This window comes from Orycteropus afer, unplaced genomic scaffold, assembly GCF_000298275.1.
Source record: "Orycteropus afer afer isolate SDZICR_OR568_19922 unplaced genomic scaffold, OryAfe1.0 scaffold00160, whole genome shotgun sequence".
Lineage (NCBI taxonomy): Eukaryota > Metazoa > Chordata > Mammalia > Tubulidentata > Orycteropodidae > Orycteropus > Orycteropus afer.
The window spans coordinates 7,328,779-7,351,661 of record NW_006921747.1 but is presented as its reverse complement, the minus strand read 5'-3'; the positions used below and the strand labels follow the sequence as shown (position 1 = coordinate 7,351,661).

General features: G+C 40.0%; 1 protein-coding gene across 1 annotated transcript in view; it reads left to right on the top strand.

Annotated features, from left to right (window-relative positions):
- GRIA1 (glutamate ionotropic receptor AMPA type subunit 1) overlaps nucleotides 1–22,883 on the top strand; it is a 515,315-nt gene that overhangs the window by 851 nt on the left and 491,581 nt on the right. Inside the window, exon 2 of the mRNA XM_007946426.2 lies at nucleotides 2,209–2,346. Within this exon, the coding sequence (XP_007944617.1) occupies nucleotides 2,209–2,346 (138 nt within the window). The remainder of the gene's footprint in view (nucleotides 1–2,208; nucleotides 2,347–22,883) is intronic.

The following is a 22,883-nucleotide window of genomic DNA, read 5'->3' as shown; positions in this document are numbered from 1 at the left end:
ATCACTGTGTTCCATTCCCTCAACTTGGAAGCAGGTTGCAACATGCTGCATGGCTTTTTTTCCCTCATTTCCAATCCCTGCTTGTTGTGCTTCCAAAAGGACCACCATCCTCCCGTATTTTATGGGGTAGCTAACAGATACCGCTATTCCTAATACAGATGAGGGAAAGCAAAACAAACAGGAACAATATGACCAATAACAACACATTTGCAAGAGAACTCAGGACATCAGTGTGACCAGCAGCAATTCAGGGTTGTCTATGTCCCAAATCAAGTGAGCTGCTTTGCTTACAGATTTCTTGGTTGGTTTGGCTTCTGTTTTCTTTCCCCTGATAGGGAGATAGCTCCACTACGGAAACTTCCTGTTGCTGAGATCTTCTGTTCTTTGTGTGAGTGTGTGTTTGTGGGAGATGTGGTACAGGTGGTATTTGGGCTGACATGTGCTGCAGTACCAGTCTCTTCTTGGCCTCTCCAGCTAGCTGGCCTCCAGGGTGGTTGGAGTATCCATGGAATAACTTGCTTTGTTTCCTGACACCTGTTAAACTGCATTCTGAAGTGTGAAGGTATTTGTGTTAGTGGCTTACATGCACTTTACATGCAAAACTTCTTGTCTTCAGGGAGATACTTCCCTGGTAGGCCAGCCTGTAGCCTTCTACCTCCGCACCTCCCATCCCCTCTCTTTCATTCATTTCTGGGTAGGAAGAAGGGGAGAGGGAAGTGTGTGGGGTGTGGTCACCAGGGGGAGGGAGTAGCCTCAGAATCAAGAACAGTTTTTTTTGTTTGTTTATTTTCACTCTTTAAAATGGGGGCATATGTACATGTATAAATCACTTCTTCTAGTATGTGGCATTGTTCATGTTTGTACTTATGTATTGCCCATACTTTGCTGAGTGCAAATGCTCCTCCCGTAGAGATGTGTGGACTTGACTTTCTCCAAGTGTATTTGTATATTTTGCCATGGAAAGAAACACATGGGGGTGCTTGTGTGTGTGTGTGTGTGTGTGTGTATAGGATGTTTGCTTATGTATATCTGCAGATTGTCCATGAGATTTAGCCCCTGTATGCTCGTTCAACTGATAAAACCAGTGTTGTTTTCATTTGCAAATAAAAGGTTGAAACATGAATTGTAGAACAAATGCTGAAAAATATCACCGCCATCAGGTAATACTTGATTTCACTTGTATAATCTCCAACAAAAGCATTGTAATCCACTTTATTGGCTCTGGAAAAGAAACATCTACTCACTGTATAAGAAGTTAGAAGTGCATTACAATGAGACTGTGAATTCTGTTGGATTCAGGATGAACTTCTTTCTAAGCATTCATTATAGTTCATCCTCTGGAAATAGCTGATTTTAATTCCAAGAAATGTATTTAAATTCATTGGCATGTCCACAGTAAACATCAAGGTAAGCCATGTACTCTTGTCACTTGGAAAAGAAACCCAAAAAGGCACATTTTCTGTGCTTTTTACTAGAAAAAGATGCCCATATCCTCTTGAAATTCCTAAGATCACATATTTTTGAAACACAGGGTTCTACCATGCATATACTCACAATGGTAATCCCTTATGTAACAAGTCATTCCTAAGTAGCTGAGATCATGAATGGTGAATGAAACAGCAAATCACTGTTTGCAGAAAATTATGAGTTTTAAGGGGAAATGAGTAATAAACCTTAGAGGGAATGGAATGGAATAGTTAAATTGCATGCAGATCACACCAGGCCAAAGACCAAAGTGTCAAAGCTAGGAGGAATAATGCTGGAGAAACCCACAGGGACACAGAGTTAGATTTACTAAAGCAATATTTATTAACACCCACAAGACTCTACGATAAGAAACGGGTCCGATAACTGGACAAAATAGACACAGCGAGGGTTTATGTGCAAGCAAGAGCATAGGTCATCTAGGAAGAAGAGACGGGCCACAGCTATCCTGTTTTCTGTGACCTGAGCTGAGTTGAGGGATGAACAATCAGATATTTGAGCAAAGTGATAGATGTTGAAGGGCCTTGTCCCATCAAAGCTGATCTGTAGAAGTTTAAGCTTCAGTGCCCAGTTGAGTCTATTTGAACTCTCATCCCCTCTAGTAAAGGCTGTAATTGGAGGGTTTGACACAGGCAGAAGAAAGGGGCCCATCTGTTGGGGGCAGCTGAGGCACTAAAACCTGTTTCTAGCCCAGATACTATGTTGCATTTCCTTTCCTCACAGGGGGATTATTTCCAAATCAGCAGTCACAGGAACATGCCGCTTTTAGATTTGCTTTGTCGCAACTCACAGAGCCCCCAAAGCTACTTCCCCAGATTGATATTGTGAACATCAGCGACAGCTTTGAGATGACCTATAGATGTAAGTAATTGCTTCTATTTCTGAGATTTCTTTTCTGCGATCGACCAATGAACGGAGGGCCTGTGGGTAGGTGGTGGTGTTGCAAAAATGACGGAGTCGTCATCCGTCTTCCTAAGAGAAAGCCCTCCAAGGAAAATTTCCAGGGCTGTTCGAGTTATTCCAGCAGTTAGTATTTCACATCCTGCAAAGCTTCATGGAATGGGTTTGCTTTTTCACTCTCAGCTAACTTTTAAATGCCAGCACAATAGGTACTTGGGTAGACTTTTCCCTTACCTTGACAAAGTTTTCTAGATTAGCTGAGAGAGTTTCACACATAGGAAACTTTGAGAGATGTAGAATTAAGGGTCTAACTTGGAGAATGTGGTCTAAAATGCTCAAGCCTTTTTTTCATCCATAAATTAAAATGAGAACCTGTCCTTGAGGCTTGATAAGAAGGAGGTAGGTGAGAAGTTGTATGTGTGGTTTTCAATTGTTGAAAATGATCTATAATCATTAAAAATGTATGTCTTGATTATTTCCAAAAAGACTTGAAATGATTGGGGTTTGTAGGATGGCCTTTAAGCACAAAACAGAACAATGGTGGCCTCAAGACGGAGAAGAGATAGTTGAATCTCTGGCATCTGACTTGAATGCATTATAAAATGCAGGCAACAAATGCTAGTCTCTGGTTTTTCTTACAACTAAGGGTAACACTGAAAAGGAAACCTGTGAGTTTGTATTTTATGTCAGATTTATTGTCATTTTACGTCAGATTAAAGCATACACATTACTCAGGAGAGACATTTTTTTACCTATTAAACTTAAGTAGGAACATATGGCATGGAAGTGTGAGCTGAATGAGCAAGAACAACTTCAGACCCAAAACTGGATAAAATTGGTACCATAGGTTTTGTAAGCCACAATCAATTTGGGGAAGGCCCGCTACAAAAGGGATTGACATAGTGGCTGCAGTGATGAGCTAATGTATAGCAAGGATCGTGAGGCTGGCACAAGAGTGGGCAGTGTTTCATTCTGTTGTACATAAGATCGCTATGAGAGTCGGAGATGACTCGACAGCACCTAACAACAACGACAATATTGATTTGGTGACTTTTGCTGAGGTATGGGCGGTTGAAGGCATAGACCATATTTCCTTCATCTCTTTCCCACGTTCCCATATGTGAGTCTTCAGTGACTTGAACTGAATATATTTTGAAGGCTCTAAAGGAGAATTCAAAATTCCTGTAATCCTGAGACCACCCATAAACTAATATTGATATGAATCCCAAGCATTGTAATTGTATCAGATTCTTTTTATTCAGGACACTGTATGTCAAGAACTATGATAAATATTTTATGGATAATTACAGTAATATTCATTACCATTTATTGAGTATTTACTATGGCCTATGCAATGCACTCATTGCCTTTCATGTGTTGGCTCATTTAGTCCTGGCAGGAGAGCAGTGGAGTTCTGAATGTTATATTCCCTTTAGAAATGAAGGAACTAAAGCTGAAACAGGTTCTGAAACTTAGCTAAGGTTAAGCAGTGGTCTTGTGTCCCCGAAGGCCCATATTCCTGGCCACTAATAGATTCATTGATCCTTACACAATCCGAGAATACTCAAGAAATGAAAGAAGTTTTAGGATCTTGTCAAATGTGACCTGGAAAACACTTAAGGTGAAAAACTTTTGTGTTTCAAATCATAGGTGTGATTTTGCTCTGAAGTGACCCATTGGTTTTACTAGGAGTGATCCACTGGATAGAGCAAATAGCCATTCTGCATTTTGATAATATTCAGGTTGAATATCTTGCCTACTCTGTTACTCATAAGGAGCTCTGGTGGCATAGTGGATAAAGCATTTGGCTGCTAGTCAAAGATCAGCAGTTCAAACCCACGAGCTGCTCCACAGAAGGAAGATGGGGACATCTACTCCCATCAAGATTTCTAGCCTTGGAAACCCAGTGGAGGTAGCTATGAACTGGAATCAACTCAATGGCAGTGAGTTTTTTGTTTTTGTTTTTGTTTTTTGGTTTTGTGTTACTCACTACCCTCAAAAAAAGAGCTGAAGTTTAATTGTTGAATGTTGAATTGTAATTCTGTGAAAATATCTTCTTGAGGAACTAAAATAATACTCAGTAGGTTTTTAGCCACACTCTTTTTGATTTGGCTTAGTGTAAGGTCTTTTAGAAGGAGACCTGGTAGCACAATAGCTAAGCACTCAGCTGCTAAACAAACTGTTGGTGGTTCAAAACCACCATTCACTCTGTGGGAGAAGAGACCTAGTGATTTGCTCCCATAAAAATTGTAGCCTAGGAAACCCTGTTGTTGTTGTTGTTATGTGCCATCGAGTCAGACAGACTCATAGTGACCCCGAGGCAGTATCATTACGGAAGTAGACTGCCCCATCTTCCTTCCGAGGAGTGGCTGGTGGGGAACACTATAGGGAATTTATACTCTGCCCTATAAGGTCACTATGACTCAGACAGAATGAACTGGATGGCACACGACAAGGTCTTTTAAGGGAGGATTTGAGTGTAGGCATCAGTGTATCTATAAACTAAGATTATGAATAATCTGTTGTATATATATATGATATGCTGATGTACTTTCTAGGGAGAAGCTCTATAGCTCTTGTTATACTCCACAGCCTTTGTCATACTCTCAAAGGGGTACATTACTAAATGAATAATTGCTTAGAGAATCAAGAAGAATAAATGGCTGGCATGATATTCACTCACATTGCTGAGAGGTGTCAACAGCAGAGCTTGGTGGAGAGAGTTGTTAACTGCTATTCTAGTGTCAAGATGTTGACTGGCTGGATGAGATAATAAAAGACAAAAATAGGAGGAAGTGTTCTAAAGCAAAAGGTGCTGCTTCTGTATTGTTGTCTTCACAACTTAAGACTTCACTTCCAGTGGGGTTACTGGGTAGTTATTAGGGACAGTGAACTTGCACTGGCAGGATCTGAGTTCTTGAAATTGATTCCTGACGTATACCAATATATAGGTTTCCATGAAGTCTTGCATCGGTCATTTGATCTTTCATTAAATATTTCTTCAATGCTTTGAACTAAGATGGACATTGGAAATAAAAAGATGATAAAATACCCAGGCTTTCAAATAGCTTATAGTCCAGTGGCGAACATTGTAGTAGGGCTTGTCTGAGAAATAGTTACATTGTGTTTATTTAGACTTTTAGTCTACTCTCTTTAGACCCTACATCAGAGAGAGTATTGGGCAATTCAGATGGTGATGCTGTCACTGCAATTCCCAGCTCGCCTGTAGGACTCTATTAACTTCTATGTAAGGCTAAAGAGCCCTTTGGGGCTATCTTCACTGTGGTCCATTAGTGTGGGAAATTTTTATACATGTCCCAGTTTGAATGAAGGAAAAAAAAAAGTCAAAAGAAACAGAGTGGTTTAGAGAAGAGTGGGTTTGATTAATCACTTATGAAAAACATTTTATTCAGATTTAATTTTCTGTGCCTTTTTAAAATCTGGACTTGTAGTTACCTTAAATTAATTGCCCAAAGTCAGTCTGACCCCCAGAAAAAAAATCTTTTCAGAAAAAATTTTTTTTCAGAATTTTTCCTGTTTTATTTTTCTGTGCATTTTGCTATTCATTATCCCTCCACCAGAGGGTGGAGAAGGGAAGGGAGAGGAAGTGTAACCAGAAATATTCCTGCTAGATATGTTAGCAACAGGGGATTCAAAAAGGAAGAGAGGTGATTATAGAACAGGGAAAGCAGGGAAGATGGAAGAGGAGTATCAACTAATACCATTAGCCAAGATGAGAGTTTGGTGTCTTCTTTGCATTTAATTTTTCTTGTTTTCCTTGCTTGCATCCAGTAAAGGCTAAAGTCATTTACCGATCCAAATGCCTTGTGTCCCCTTACAAGCCTACAGGGGAAGGAAGGGGGAGGCTTCCACAGACATGGCAGTTACTGACCAGCTGTCATTTATCTTTGCCTATGTGGTGAGTGTAAACGATGTTTTTGTTGTTGTTAGGTGCCTTGGAGTCGGTTTCCATTCATAGTAACATTATGTACAACAGAATGAAACGCTGTCCAGTTCTGCGCCATCTTCATAGTCATTGATTGCCGTGTTTAAGTTAATTGTTGCAATCACTGTGTCAAGCCATCTCAGTGAGGGGCTTCCTCTTTTTTGCTGACCTTCTACTTTACCAAGCACAATGTCCTTCTCTAAGGTCTGATCCCTCCTGATAACATGGTCAAAATACGTGAGAAGGAATCTTACCATCTTGCCTTCTGGCTGTACTACTTCCAAGGCAGATTTGTTCATTCTTCTGGCAATCCAGGGTATAGTTAATATTCTTTGCCAATTCAAAGGCATCAGTTCTTAGGCCTTCTTTATTCATTGTTCAGCTTTCACATTCCTGTGAGGAGATTGAAAATAACATGGCTTGGGTCAGCCACACCTTAATCTGCAAAGTAACATCCTTGCTTTTTAACATTTTAAAAAGGTCTTTTGCAGCAAATATGTCCAATGCAATGTCTCTGACTTTTTGACTGTTGCTTTTATCAGTGTTGATTGTGGCTACAAGTAAAATGAAATCCTTGGCAACTTCAATATTTTCTCTGTTTATCAAGATGTTGCTTGTTGGCCCAGTTGTGAGGATGTTTGTTTTCTCTGTGTTGAGGTGTAATCCATACTGAAGGCTGTAGTCTTTGATTTCCATCAGTAAGTGCTTAAAGTCTTCTTTGCCTTCAGCAAACAAGGTTATGTCATCTGCATATCGTAGGTTGTTTTTGAGTCTTCTTTTAATCTTGATTCTGCATTCTTTATACAGTCCAGCTTCTCAGATTATTTGCTCAGCATACAGGTTGAATAACTATGGTGAAAGCATACAACTCTGACACATACCTTTCCTGATCTTACACTGCTCAGTATGCCCTTGTTCTGTTAGAAAGAGTATCTTTTGGTCTATGTACACATTCTGCATGAGCACAATTAAGTGTTTTGGAATTCCTATTCTCAATGTTATCCATAATTCATTATGAGCCACACAATTGAATGCCTTTGCATAGTCAATAAAACACAGGTAAACATCTTCCTGGTAATCTCTGATTTCAGCTAAGACCCATCTGACATCAGAAATGATATCCCTTATTCCATGTCCTGTTCTGAATCCAGCTTAAATTTCTGGTAGGTCCTTGTCGATGTATTGCTGCAACTATTTTTAAATTGTTTTCAGCAAAAATTATCTTCAGTAAACAATGGAGCGGATGAAAATACTGACCAATGTTTCTGTTAGAAGTCTGAGGAGCATTGTTGCAACATATTTCTTGCCTTTTCATCCATCCACCCATCAAGTCATCCATCCATCCATCCATCCATCCATCCAATATATGCTGAATGCTTACTTTGTGCCCATCTCTATGCTAAATACTACGAATATAATGGCTAATAAAAAGACAAACACTTTTTCCTCATTGAATACTTTTTCCAGTGTAGCTCACAGGCCATCAAACTTTGTGCACACAAGATTCACCCAGAAAGCTTATTTAAAGCAAGAATGGGGGTTGTGAGAGGGTCTAGTCTTCTGCATCAGAATACCAAGAGCAAGCCCTGGGGGGACTTTGTTGTAATTAGTATGAGGATCACATTTTGAGAATCTCTTTAATCTAGAAAGTCCTCTAGTAATTTAGCAAGCATTTTGAGTCCTTCACCAAACCCAGATGTATATTAAGCACTAGACATGCAGAGAAAAGTAAGACACATTTCCTGCCCTAGAGAACTTTATCCCTAGTGAGGCTAACTGTCCTGTAAAGAGAAAATTAAAATGTAATGCTGTGAATGCAATAGCAGGGATTTGTACAGTGTTAGAGATACCGTAAGGAATGGAGTTGGCTACACTGAGAGGTATTGAACTGAGCTTTAAAGATAAACAGAAGTTTTGCAGGAGGACAAGATCACGGAGGTGCAGGTGGAGTGGGAAAGGGGTGAGTGAGAACATTACAGGTAGAGGGAATAGCTTGTGCAAGGACAGAGAGGCCATGTTGTCTTGTTCCTCTTCTGTTCTGACTGTGTGGTGCGCCTTGCTGAGCCTTCCATTTATTGTTTATCAAATACTGCAGGAGTACTTGATGGCACAAATGGTTGAGCATTCAACTACTGACTGAAAGGTTTGCAGTTCAAATCCAGCCAGAAGTGCCTTGGAAGACAGACCTGATGATCTGTTTCTGAAAGATCACAGCCTTGAAAACTTTATGGAGTGGTTCTACTCTGCAAGGATGGGAAAACCATGAGTCAGAATTGATGCAACAATACCTAACAAGAAACGAGTCAGGCTGGCCAAACTGGGCCAGTGGTTTCAGCTACTGCAGAAAGGGTCACCAAATGACCAAACCCAGACCAAGCATGTCTTCAGATTCATTTAGTGTTTACAAATCAGGGAATTTTATGTTGACACTTGGCTATCTTGACCTTTTTGAAATTTTAAAAGTTTTGGCAACTCTGTCCCAGATAACATTCCTATGGCTAAAGCAGGGAACATTCATCCCATCTAAGCAGACTCTTTCCCAACCCGACCACTCCTCTCATTTTCTGTAGCTGACTGGCTCCTGGAAGCATTGAGTTTGTGATCCCTGGCTGACTTGTCTTGCAATGTTACCTGTGTTGTGTTTCTGTGTTAACTCTCCTACCAGACTGGGAGTTGACATCCAGAAGGATCATATGCATCTATCATTTAGCGTTGCTGCAAACCCCTGACAAGGTGATTCGTCTAACAAAATTAGCAAATGTCTCCAGGAGTCAGGGAATTACACAGCATGAAGATGCTGAGAGCCTAAATGACAATCAGGTAGACAGTCAGGTAGAAGGCCAAATTTCAGTGGGACTCCCTCTGTTGTGTATCTGATTGGAAAGCCCTGGGACATTCAAATAAGAATTTAGGTACTGGCAACCTACAGAAGACCTCTTAGTCCTTGCCTGAGAGTCCGTGATCCATTTCAAAGTTGCAAACTAACAATCCACAGACTTCATTTGCTTGAGCTTCATTAAAAAAAAAAAAAAAAAAAACTTCCATTGACTCATAGAGACTCCTCCTTGGGTTTCCGAGGCAGTAACATTATGGAAGTAGTTGCTCAACCTTCCTTCTGAGGAGTGGCTGGTGGGTTTGAACCACCAGCCTTCTGGTTAGCAGTCAAATGCCTTAGGCACTATGCCACCAGAGCTCCATAGAGCTTCATAGAGCTTCGAAAATATCAATACTAGACATAAAAGTCCAGAATTCCAAGTTTTCTGGAAAAAAAAAAAAAATCAGGGGATTTGTCAATCATGTACCCCCATTCCTGCTCAGCTTCTGTTGTCTGGAACTGAGAATTATTGGTCTTTTTCAGGCATAAACTCTCCAGTTTGTCAAACTCATCACCTTTCCTATTTTACATTGTAAGCCTAACAAAATTAAGTTGCTTGCCCAATCCTAGAAGAAGATCAGTCTGCTTACACTTGATTTTTATCCTTCAGCATTATCATTTTATTATTTCATTCTAATAATATCTATTCCTTGCTCTGTAATAGTAGAGGACACAAAAGATGTCTAACTCTTGCTGTCAAAAAGTTAGTCTGACGGCACATAACAACAACAACAACAAATGCAGGAATGAGGAGAATGGAAAGCTGCTGAGGAAGCAAACAAAGATTATTTTGAAGAGCTACTGTGTGCCAGATACTTAGCATATATAGTCTTCTTTAAGTTTTATAACAACCCTGAAAAGTTATGACTCTATTTTATAGATAACGCTATTGAGACTGAGAGAGAGTAAGTGTCTTCTTCATATTATGCAGCTAAACTAGTTGCCATGGAGTCGACTCTGAGTCATGGAGATCTCATGTGTGTCAGAGTAGAACTGTGCTCCATAGTGTTTTCAATGACCGATTTCTGCTTCTGATCACCAGGCATTTCTTCTGAGGTTTGTCTGGTTGGATACAAGCTACCAGCCTTTTGGTTAACAACAGAGTGTGTTAACCATTTGTACCACCCAGGGACTTCCATCATGCTGCTATTCAGAGCCTAAGCTATTATTTGAATCCAGCTTTAAACAAACCAAACTCACTGCCATTGAGTTGATTCAACTCATAGCGACTCCTCCTTGGGTTTCTGAGGCAGTATCTCTACAAAAGTAGATTGACTGATCTTCCTTCTGAGGAGTGGCTGGTGGGTTTGAACTACCAACCTCTGGTTAGCAGTCAAATGCCTTGGGCACTATGCCACTAGAGCTCCAAACACAGTGAACTCTTCTCTTGGAACCTTTCTCCCTTTCAAGATGGCAACAATGTGGACACAAAAAAGTGAAATATCAGTGAAAGGGCTCGACATAGGTAAGGCCACAACAAACTTTATGACCGAAGATTAAGAACTAGGATCTCTGAGACGGAAGCTATTACTATGGACAATGAAGATTTCTTGGGGAAAGGGAACTTGCATAAGCGTTGATGGGTGGAGCAGATTTTGGTGAAATGTGATATAGTTGAGGGAGAGTATTTTGAATGGTGAACTCCTAGTATTCCTCCTCTTCTCCCTTCAACTGCTTCTGCATATGTTTATTTTCCTCAAGGTGGGGATTTCAGATTTTGGCTGCTGTATCCAAAGACAGGCTCTCAGGGAAATAGCTACATTCGTTCTAGTTATATCAGTGGTGATCACAAGCTTTTCTGTCTTGCTGTAGGTAGAAGAGTTGTGAACATTTCTTATTCTGCATAGATTACTTCTACTGGTACGGGTAAAATCATTGCTCTCGTCTCAGATGCTCAGGATAAAGTAGTCTTATAGAACATTTGAAAAACTGTTCAGATTTATTCATTTAAAGCACTTTTTAAAAAAGTATTAACTTTTTATTGTGATTTAGGTGAAAGTTTACAGAGTAAATTGGTTTTCTATTCAATAGCTCATACACATTTTGTTTTGTGACTTTAATTGCAATACCCACAATGTAACAGCACTCTTCCCACTTCCTCCTTGTGGTTACCATTTCCCTTTATCCTTTCCTAACCATTCCTACCTTTTGAGATTTACCCCTGGGCAAATGTTTCCCTTTTGATCTCTTATGTTTGCTTGTTCTAACAAGTACAAAACTCTCTGGTGTTAATGTTCACCTCATAGGCCTGCCTATTGTTTGGCTGAAAGTTGAGCCATGGGTGTGAGTTCAGTTCAGGGCCTGGCCATAGTCTTGGAGGTTTTTCAGTCCCTATCAGACAGACTAGTAAACCTGTCTTGTTTTATTATTTTGAGATTTGCTCCACATTTTTCTTCTACTCTCCAGGATCTCCTACTGTTATGTCTTTCAGAGTGATTGGCAATGGTAGTCAGCCACTGTCTAGTTCTTCTGGTCTCAGGGTCATGGAGGCTGAGGTTCACATGGACCACAAGTGCCTTAGACTAATTGCGTCCATATGTCTTTGATTTTTTTCACTCTCCTTCACTCCAGACAGGGAGAAACCAATAGCTGTACCTTAAATGGATACTTGGAAGCTTCATTTAAAGCACTTTTATTATCATCTTCTATGTCACACATGTGCCATCACTGTCCCTTACAATCCTTTCCAGGCATCATTCATTGATCAAAGAATTCTTTCCTACTGCATATAGTTATGTCCTCAAATTCCTTCTCACAATACACTCCAGGAAGCTATTACAAATTGGTCAGAGTTGACTTAAGAGATGAGATTCATTTGCCATTACAAGGTTATGCATTAGAAATTGAAGGAAATAAAGTATATTTGGAATCGCCTCTCCCTTAAGGGACTCTGGTCTTACATAGGAAATAGAGATAGACACACACAAAAAAACTTCCTTCTATTTCTCTTGTACCTACATAAGCAGAAGTTCAGAGGAGGGAGTGAAAACTTCCAGATAGAGGAAATCAGACTAGATTTCAAGAACCAGGACGTATGAGTTGAATTTGGAAAGACAGAATGTAGACAGGAGGATAAAAGACATATGCATCACATTTGATGCAGTGAAAAATACACTGAATTGGGATTTTACAATGTGTGTTCAAACACTGAACTGTCTTCTTGAATGGTTTAGTGGTGAGCCTGCAGAAGCAATCCCTTCTCATGTTTATTTATAAAATGGAGCTCAAATGATCTCTGAGTCATTCTAGGGCTGTCTTTCCATGAGGAAAGCATATGGAAAACTTCTTAGGTAAACAATTAAGAGAAGAAACTCTTGTTTTTAACCTTTGGGAGAAGGATCACTGAATACCTTAAGAATCTAATGAAATCTTTGAATCTTCCTCAAAGGGAGCTCTGGTAGCGTAGTGGCTAAGACACTTGCCTGCTAACCAGACGGCTGACAGTTCAAACCCACCAGCCACTCCCCGGAAGGAAGGTTGGGCAATCCTACTTCCGTAGTGATACTGCCTCGGAAACCCAAGGAGGGGTTGCTATGAGTCGGGTTTGACTCGGCACATAACAACAACAACAACAACATCACATTGTGTATGCAAATACAGAGGATTAAGCCTACCCTGGGCCTCAGGCATATCCATTCAATATTCAACAAGTGTTTAGGGAGTGTCAGTACTATTTTGAACAAAAACAGAAAGCAGCTCTGTGCTCCTGGACTTCACTGGCTAGTGAGGGTTGCTGTTATTAATCAAATAATCACACAAATGAGTGCATGATATGTTGTGATAAATGCACTGAAGGCTAGAACATATGACTTTTTCAAAGTGAACCAGTTCTGGTAAAGAGGTGGGAGAACTTCCTGTAGGATAGATCTTTGAGCTAAGAACAGAAGGCTTTGCTGTTGTGTGGGTGACATCAAGGAGGAACATTCTATGAACTTCCTTGGACAGAGGCCTAGTCACGGGAGAAAATAGGAGAGAGCAGGACTGGAGAGGGCTGTAGGGGCCCAGCCTTATGGGCCTGTTATAGATTTTGATCTCTAGCCTAAAAGTTGTGCGAAAACCACTGATAGATTTTAAGAAGAGAAGTGACATATTGAGATTTCTGTTTTCTTACCAGGCGTGAAAGATGCTCCAGAGCACATTGATACATTCATGTTCCCTGGAGACTTCTTGCTCATACAGCAATGACTTTTGTTCCTTTACTCTTGTTGCCAATTGTAACTGGAGTCTGGTGAATGGGCAGACTCCATCTGATAGATGGGTGGAGACACTGTGGGAAAGGAGTGCTGATGTAGGGGTGAATATGTCCTATGTGGCTCTGTGGTGGGCTCCTGGGTGTATTATGATTGAGGCTGACCCAGTGAGTAGTCTGGCAGTCTGGTGTATGTGTAAAGTGTCCATGGAATCATCTAGAATCCCAACTTATTTCGTTAGCAGAGACTGTCCACACTACAGTTCAGTCGCGGTCTCTAGTCAAACAGTGGTCACTCAATGGTTCTCATATCCACTCTGCTGTACCTCCCATTGCATCTAAAAACCACTGTTCCCATATTCTTTTGTTGAAATTCTGTTCTGCTGGTTGGTCCTACCTCTTGCATTATCTTCTTCATTAGACCTTCCCTGCTTTCCCATGTCTATACTTTCCTCTGTTCCTTTAGCCTTGGTACCTTCCTCATAGCAATTGTCACACTTTGTTCTAGTATTTAATCAGCTGGGGCCTTGTCTTATCTGCCCAACTGGAAAGTAGCTTAAAGCCCATGATCTTATTTTATTCAACTTTCCAACAATCCTCGCCATACGATAGTGGTCAGTAGTACTGGTTGAACGAATGAATGAATGAATGTATACTATGTAATATCAGGCACAGTGATGAGAATAGCCCTGAATTATTGCCATTTCATTGGATAGTGCCTTGATATGACAGGGTTTGAGAATTCTAGAGGCTAAGCTGTAAATTCCTATGTATAGTTAGTTCTGTATAGCTGGAAAGTGATGGAGGTGAAAACCAGATATTCATCAAATGGAAAGCTCATTCCAGCTCCTTTTGAACTATTGTCACGAAGCATCTTAAATAAAGTTCCTTTTTTTCTAAATGAAGGGTTTCTGGTTCAAGACCTGGCTGTACCATTGATGAATTGGCCGGCTTTTGTTAAGTCACTTTTCTGTTTTGAATGCCAGTATCTTTGATAAGAGTAGTTAACATCAACTGTGCATTGTTATTATGAGAAGAACCAAATGACTGGGTTTCAAATTTCGTTTCTACTCAACAAAACACCATGAAGAAGATACTTTTATTTTCAGCTCTTCACAGATGAGGAAACTGAGCTCTCTGATGGAAGGAGCATGAGCAGTGCTTTTGTGTTTCTGGTTGCATGGCATCCTGGCATGCCTGAGGGCTTGTAGGGCTTTTCATAATTACATTGACTACACCTTGGCCTGCTCCCTTATGAATCTTGTATTCCCCAACTATGGTAGCAGCTACAACCCCCTCCTCACCACCCCCTCCCCAAACACACATCAGTTCATGCTGCCTTTTCGACACAGCCCATAACACTCTGCTGCTTCATGCAAGCTGCTGTCAAGGTGTGCAGGGTGCTGAGGTTACTGGGAATTTCTTTCTACCCCAGAATGCTCTTGTGACATTGGTGTGTCCCTGCTGTCCATAGAGCAAAGGGAAGCCCAAGACCATGGGAGACCCAGGTCTCAGAGGATATGGGCAAAATTGGGGCTAAGAATGAGGACACCGAATGGTTAAGCCTGCTTCTGTTTGTTCACTACGTTGAACCTTTGCGACTAAACGAACTTTTTGAGAATTGCTTTTATTCTGTGTGAAAGTAATAGGGATATTGTAAACCACAGGAATATAGACACCAAATAAAACTTGTATAACCATGAGACTAAGGATAACATCCCCATCTTTTTCTGAGCATATAAATTTAAAACTTAAGATTTATAATACAATCATGCATCATTTAATGTCCACAATATGTTCTGTGATATAGGACATTATGTGATTTGGATGTTGTGTGAATATGTCTAAATCAGTAACAGTAGCATTCACTGATTTTCCACCTTCATATTATTTAATAACCCTTTGTTTTACTTCCAAATCCATGCTTCTCCTTTGCCTCTTGCTGCTGTTGTCACTAGCTAGCACTGGTCTTGCTCTGCTTGGGAACCATGATGCACTTCATGGTAATATTTTTGAAAGAAAATTAAACAGAAAGATAACGTTACAGTACTCAAGAGATGCATGATATGCAAGATTGGATGCTGCTGCCTGCAAGTCAAAGCATGCACTATTATATGATAATCTTTTTATTTGTAAATAGAGAAAGTTCACATTAAAATAACAATATAAAGTATAGTGCGTACATCATCAAGATATATGGATTACAAATTATACATGTACAGTACCATTATATGTCTGTCAGCTCAATCACATTGTACACAGGAGACATGACCTGGTGATTTGTTCCAGTAAAGATTATAGCCTAGGAAACCCAGTGGAGCAATTTTACTCTGTCCTATGGAGTTGCTATGAATTGAAATCTATTTGATGACATCCACAACAATAAGAAAAGCCCATTGTACATATGTACCCTAATTAATTTAATTTTCTCCTTTTAAGGAATTTTAGTTTACTTCCATGGACCCTGGTAGCATAGTGCCTAAGGCACCTGACTGCTAACCAGAAGGCTGGTGGTTCAAACCCACCAGGCACTCCTCGGAATGAAGGTTAAGCAATCTACTTCTGTAGTGATAATGCCTCAGAAACCCAAGGAGGGGTCACTATGAGTCAGGTCTGACTCGATAGCACCTAACAACAACAGTTTACTTCCAACTTTTTTCTTAAAAATAGTGTGATGATTATCTCAGTGAAAGTTTAATCCTTTGGATATATTATTCTAATTTTAAGAGCACTGTTCCATAAAGATTTACAAACTTGTAAAACCTATGGGGCAATTCTACTCTATCATTTAGGGTCACTGTGAGTTGTATTTCAACTCAATGACAATGGGTTTGGCTTCTATATTTTGGTAGACCAGAGGAGTCCCTATGTGGTGCAAACAGTGAATGCACACATCTGCTAAGTGAAAGGTTATAGGTTTTATAATGACTATCAGAGTAAAATTATGTACCTGAGGACAGAAGACTTACCCAGATATACATCACAATAAAGGTCTGGCAGTCTACTTATAAAAAATCAGCCATTGAAAACCCTATGGAGTACAGTTCTACTGTGACACACATGGGGTCACCATGAGTCAATCAATTCAATGGCAACTAGTTATAGACCAACAGAACAATTTCCAATGGGTTTTAATAGAGTAGTTAATGTATGCAGGAATTGAGATAACTTGCTCAGTGACAATTCTGACTTGCTGTGTGACCTTGAGAAGTCTCACTCTTTCTTTGGGTCCAGTTTCATTTCCTCATGTATAGTATGAGATGATAATTCTGGATTCTCTGAGCTGTTGCAAATGCCATTACTTACATGAAAGAACTTTGAAAAATAAGAAATGCTAGGCAAACACAGGGTAATATAATTAACCAGCCTCCTTATCTATTAACATAAATGCACCATAAGTACAATGTGACTAATTAATCTTTAGTGTTTTCCTATGAGGGTGGTCATTATCTATGATGAATCTATTTTGTAGATGGGAAAAATTGAAATCTTAGGGAGGCTAAATTTACACTGGATCCAAATATGCCACAACACTAAATCTGAAATCATTTCCTTTCTGTTATGATTCAGTCCATAAGAATAAACTAAATATGTGGGCCAAACTGTGTCTTTGGTTTTAAACTCAGTGCTTATAGAGATAAGGGGGAAACAGTGAGTACTCAGGTCTCCCTCAGGCATCTATACTTTTTGCCAATGAGCAAGACATTTTTCACTTGGTTGCAAGTGAAAAAAACCCAACTATCTGGATAGTTTTGAATTCAGTAATTGCTGGTTTCAGGACAGAATGATGTCATCAGGACAGAAACACACTTTCTAGAATTTGGCTGTGCATTCTCTATGTTGACTTCACTCACAAGCATACTTATGCTATATGTCAGATCTCAGCCCAGCTAAAGACTAATAGCTCCATAAAAGTCTTGGCATTGACCAAGGTTACATGCCCTTTTTTAATTTGACACAGTGACCAGGATATCGTAGTATTTTGGTTGGCCTTGGCCTAATCACTTGAACATCTTTAGAACTTGAGGTGCGGCCAGTCCACATGGACAAATTTGGAAGATAGTTCCACAAAGGAAATAAAAATGCTATTACCAAAATAATGGAGAGTAGGCGCTCAATAGACAAAGAAAAAAAAAAAGGGCAGATGCTTTACTTACCATGGTAGCATCTCTTCAGAAGGAAAATTCAGAGAGGCTGAAGCTAGAATAAAGGTCAATATGCTGAGTCCAGAAGAACTACCAATAAGAAAAGAACATAAAAAGATTCTCATGAATCAGGCAAGATCAGAAATCAAGGCAGGCAAATGGTTTAAAATATAGGCAGAATGATCAGTTTGTGAAAACCAAGAGGGATCCTTAATAATCCTCATCAAACTAGAAGCAAACCTGTTTTCATGAATCAGTTTTAGGAAGTATTGTCTACCCATGTGACTGGGGGTGGTCCCTTAAGGCCACTCTTTGGCAGTGTGTTGGGGATATCATTCCTAAGATAACTGATTACTCTGAGGCACCTATAATTTCTCCCAGTGACCAAGATATTTCTTACTCTGCACAAAAACTCAAACTATTGTGCACAAACTCTTTAACAGTCTTAGTTGGAATCTTGGCTGCAAATATGATAAGCCCACACTACCAGATGGTAGGATCTTCTAATTGGTTTCATCTCCTCTAGTTTTTGGCAGGAATTAAGCCTTCCTGATGCCTAAAGAGGGGGCACAGGGAGAGCCAGGATCAAATGAAGGAGGCTTTAACCTCTGTTAAACAAGCAGAGATCTTAAATTGGCTCCTCTCCAAGGAAAATAAGATGGTGGTGTTCTTTCGTACTAGGTCACGGATTCTCAAGTGGACTGAAGTCCTAAAACTAACATTGATGAGGCTCAGGGTTATAATGGCTAAAAAACCTATGGATAGAAAGTGCTTTAGCTTTAAAAGCTGACTTTTTATGGTCAGCTGCTCTAGAGAGGACATTCACTTATTCTATTGTTTATATTTGTGGAGCATCATGGTAGTTTAGGTTATTATTTGAAAATTATTCATCTTTCCCCAACCTCCTTAGGAAGAATATACTTCCCAATTCCAGTAATGTTGGGCTTGATTTGGCAAATGTGATATTAGGAGACACCGTACAAACAAAGGCCATGAGAAGAATCTGTTCTAAAGAGCCACTGGTCCCTGAAGACAGAAAAAATATAAGGAGCAAAAGTATTTCAGCTAACCCATAGACAAGTAGTCTACAGCAGAGCTGTCCCAGTTAACCTAAAGATTTTTGAGTTACATGCCACTGAACCTGGCAGCGATTTTTTATACAGCAATAGCTGACTAAGGTAAGCAATCACTAGGCTAGGCGCTGGAGAAATGCTGGAGATATGTCTCTGGTTTCCATGAAACCTATATTCTACGTAGGGAGAAAAGCAGTTACACTTACAAATGTACACAATAATAAAGTGCTTTTTAGGGTGTTAGAGAAAACGGAATATGATGACAATCACTGTGATAGAAGAGAACACCAACTTTAGATTAGAAGGTCAAGGAAAGTTTTGCCAAGGAGGTGTCTTTTCAGCTAAGAAATAAAAGTTGGAAAAGAGCCAGAGAAGAGTACTATTCCCTGTGGCTTGCGAAAAAACAGCCAACTAGGTAAGTTGGATTCTGAATTTTTGTCCAGACAGAGAAGAATGAAGTCCCTTGATCTGCAAACGTGGTGACTCAGTTGTCCTAGTGTAGATGCTGCTTCTCTTCATGTTGTGTGTGCAAGTCAAGGGCTGACAAAAATGCACTTGCTGCCAAGGACGGACAGCCACAGGTAGTAGCAGCCACTGGTCATAGCAGAGGCAAAAGGTCAGACTTTCTAGTGCGTTCCTGACAGAAAGAGAGAATGGAATGGTAGAATTGGCTCTACTTTCCATCTTGGCTCCAGAATAGAGTTGTTGCTATAAGGACGGCAGGTGATATGTGTTTGTGCATGTCCCTAGAGTTAGTCATTCTTTCACAGAGGAGGATAATGAACCAGACAACTTCTAGATCCTTTCTTAAGTCTGTGATTACACAACTGAGGGATCCTGAGATTTAAATTGTGTGTGAAGGTAATGTTAAATTGAAGAACTTCATCTTAGCCCTGTGCCAAACTCTATTTGTTAATTGAAGTTGTTAATTAGGAAAGAGCTGCTCTGGAGCTAGCAGCCACTCCTAACATATCTGGTAAAGGCTGTGGAGATGTTACAGCTATAAGGGAGGGCAGAGAACATCTAATGCAATGCCTCCATTTAATCTTCACTCCAGACAATGAGGAGCAGGAGTGTGAGTAGATGGAAAGCTCATAAAGGTCCACTTGAAGATTAGAAGTCAGGTAAGTAATTTGCTGTGGGCAAACTACTTAACATAAACTGCACTTACTACCTCTTTTTCTTCATTCCAAGATCATTCTCAAAACCAGCATCAGATTATGCAGTAAACAAAATAAGCATGGGCTTACTCATGCTTACATACTAATCTGTAGTGAATACTTTCACATCATATTGCAAAAAGTATGTGAAACTGTTCACAGGTTTACCTTGTTTATTGAGTAATCCTCTCCTGCTCAATACCTTAAAATATAACTTGTGTTCAATTATTCTAATGAACAAATTCCTCTGGAGTCAACAATGAATTTCTCTGACCAGGTGTATGATGTCTTTGTTTCTTGTAACCTACTGTTGTTGTTATGTGCTGTCGAGTCTTACCCAATTCATAGCAACCCCTCCTTGGGTTTCCGAAGCAGTATCACTATGGAAGTAGATTGCCCCATCTTCCTTCCAAGGAGTGGCTGGTGGGTTTGAACCGCCAGCCTTCTGGTTAGCAGGCAAGTGCCTTAGGCACTATGCTATCAGAGCTCCCGTGTAACCTACAGCAGATAGGATATTCCCCTGCCCTCTCTGAGAAGCCTTAGCTATCTATGGCTATATTCTTCCCACCCCACTATCCACCCAGCTGACTCCTTCTTTTTCCTCAAAGTCTGCCTTTTCTTCAAGATTCTGACCTCTACATTTTGGATTCAACATTTGAAAAACAAAACTTGGCATATTTGTTGCCAACTTATTGCTTTTCTGCACTACATTTCTGTTGAATTATAAAACCCACTGCCATTGAGTTGATTCTGACTCAAAGCGATGCTATAGGACAGAGTAGAACTGCCCCACAGGGTTTCCAAACTGTAAGTCTTCACGGAGTAGACCGCCTCATCTTTCTTCCACGGAAAGGCTGGAAGGTTCGAACTGCCAACCTTTTGGTTAGCAGCCTAATGTTTTAACCACTGCACCACCAGAGCTCATTCTGTTGAATTGTATGGGTGCCAAATATCAGTGTCTTGTTTGACTCTTCCTCTGACTCTGTCAACCTCTCCACATTTTTTTACAAGTAATGTGTTGATATTACCTCCATTATGACCTTTTTTTTTTTTTTCTAATTATGATTTGGGTGAAAGTTTACAGAGCAAATTCATTTTTCATACAACATTTCATACCCATTTTGTTTCATGACATTGACTGCAATTCCTTATAATGTAACAGCTTTCTTCCCACTTCCTCCCTGTGGTTACCTTTTCCCTGTGTCCTTCTTTCCTATGCATCCTTCCCTCTAAGCTACCTCCCTACACAAATGCTGACTTTCTGATCTCCCAAGGACCACCACTATGACTCTTGAAGCAATCCTGAAGGCACAACATTTAAGCCGTTATCTGCTAAGCAAAAGCTTGGTGATTTGAACCCACCCAAAGGATTTGTGCGAGAAAAGACCTGGCAATCTGATCCCATAAAGATTACAGCCTAGAAAATCACATGGCATTGCTGTGAGTTAAAATTGACTTGACTGCACCAAACAACGTAACTCTTGAAGAGACCCTGAGTGATGCAAATGGTTAATGCTCTTGGCTGCTAATTGAAAGGATGGAGGCTCAAGTCCACCCAAATGTGCCTTAGAAGAAAGGCCCAATAATCAACTGCTGAAAAATCTGCCACTGAAAACCCTATGAAACATTCTTCTACTCTGACACACGTGGGATCGCTATGAGTCAGTGTTGACACAAAGATAGCTGGTGGTGTATGACTCTTGAATGTGTCCCGCCTTCCCCCTTTTTTGTTCACTGGGTTATAGATTTAGCCTTCTGACTTGTGTCTTTAGGCTATAGTCTACTGTCTACACAGCTAGAAGATCAACTTATTGAAGAATATTTCTAACCATCAAACTTCTCTGTCTTCAAAAAAAAAAATCCTCAATGACTCCCCATTTTGTGTTAAGTACAGTGCAATCTCAGCCCAGCATATGAAGCTCTCACTACTACAATCTCAGCCTGCCTACCTTTCCAGACGTACCTAACACTGCATACTCTATGTTCCAGCCAAACTAGGCTACCCAGTGTTGCCACAAACATGCCTCTCACACTCTTACTGCTTTGCTTTTGTTCAGCCTGCTGCTTCCACCTGGCACAGTCCTTATCACCAACTGCTAAAGCTTCATTCATTTATTCACTCGACTAGTATTTGCTGAGCACCCTCTCTCTGTTAGACCTGGGGATATGGCAGAAAATAAAACCAGCAAGATGTAAACTAACCCTACATCTTGGCACATACATTGTGGTGAACAAATAAATAAATGCAATGATTTAAAATACTTGTTAAATGCTACAAAGACAGCCAAATGGAGTCATGAAACAGAGTGTGAGTAGGTGCAAGAGCTGCTGTAGGTAGGGTGGTCAGGAAAGGCTTCTCTGAAGAGATGATATTTTATTGAGCCTGTGATGATTAATAAGGAGCTCTAGTGGGTAAGGCATTCATCTGCTAACCAGGAGGTCAGCGGTTCAAATCCACCAGTCGCTCCACAGGAGGAAGATGAGGCAATCTACTTCCATAAAGATTTATAGCTTTGGAAACCCAATGAGGGTCTCTATGAGTTGGAATCAGTTTGATGGCAATGGATTTTGTGTGATGATTAATAGAAGTTTGTGCAATGATGAGAAACTTCTGCATCTGTGCTGTCCACAGATTAGTGACCACTAATCACATATACCTGTTGAACATTTGAAGTGTGATAGTATAACTGAAGAACTAAACCTATCATTTTAATTAATTTTAATTCAAATAGCTATGTGTGGCTAGTGGCTACCACATTGGACAGGTCTAAATGCTAGAATTTTCCAGACACACACACAAAAGCAAAAATAGTTCAAGTTAAAGATTTTAAAACAAAAGTGAGCTTTTGCTTTCAAATTAGGGAAAAAAAGCCAGTGAGGTTAATACATACTGAGCAAAGAGTTAGGCATGATGTTTTGCAGGTCTTGATAAGAAATTTAGACTGGTTTTAAATACAATAAAAATTACTAATAGATTTTAAATTAAGAAGTGTGGTGATCTAATTTACATTTTAAAAGTATCAATATAATTGGTCTATAGAGCAGGGAGGAGTGATAGCAGTGTATAATAATTTTGCATAAAAAAGAACCTTAAATTCTCAGTGTCTTAT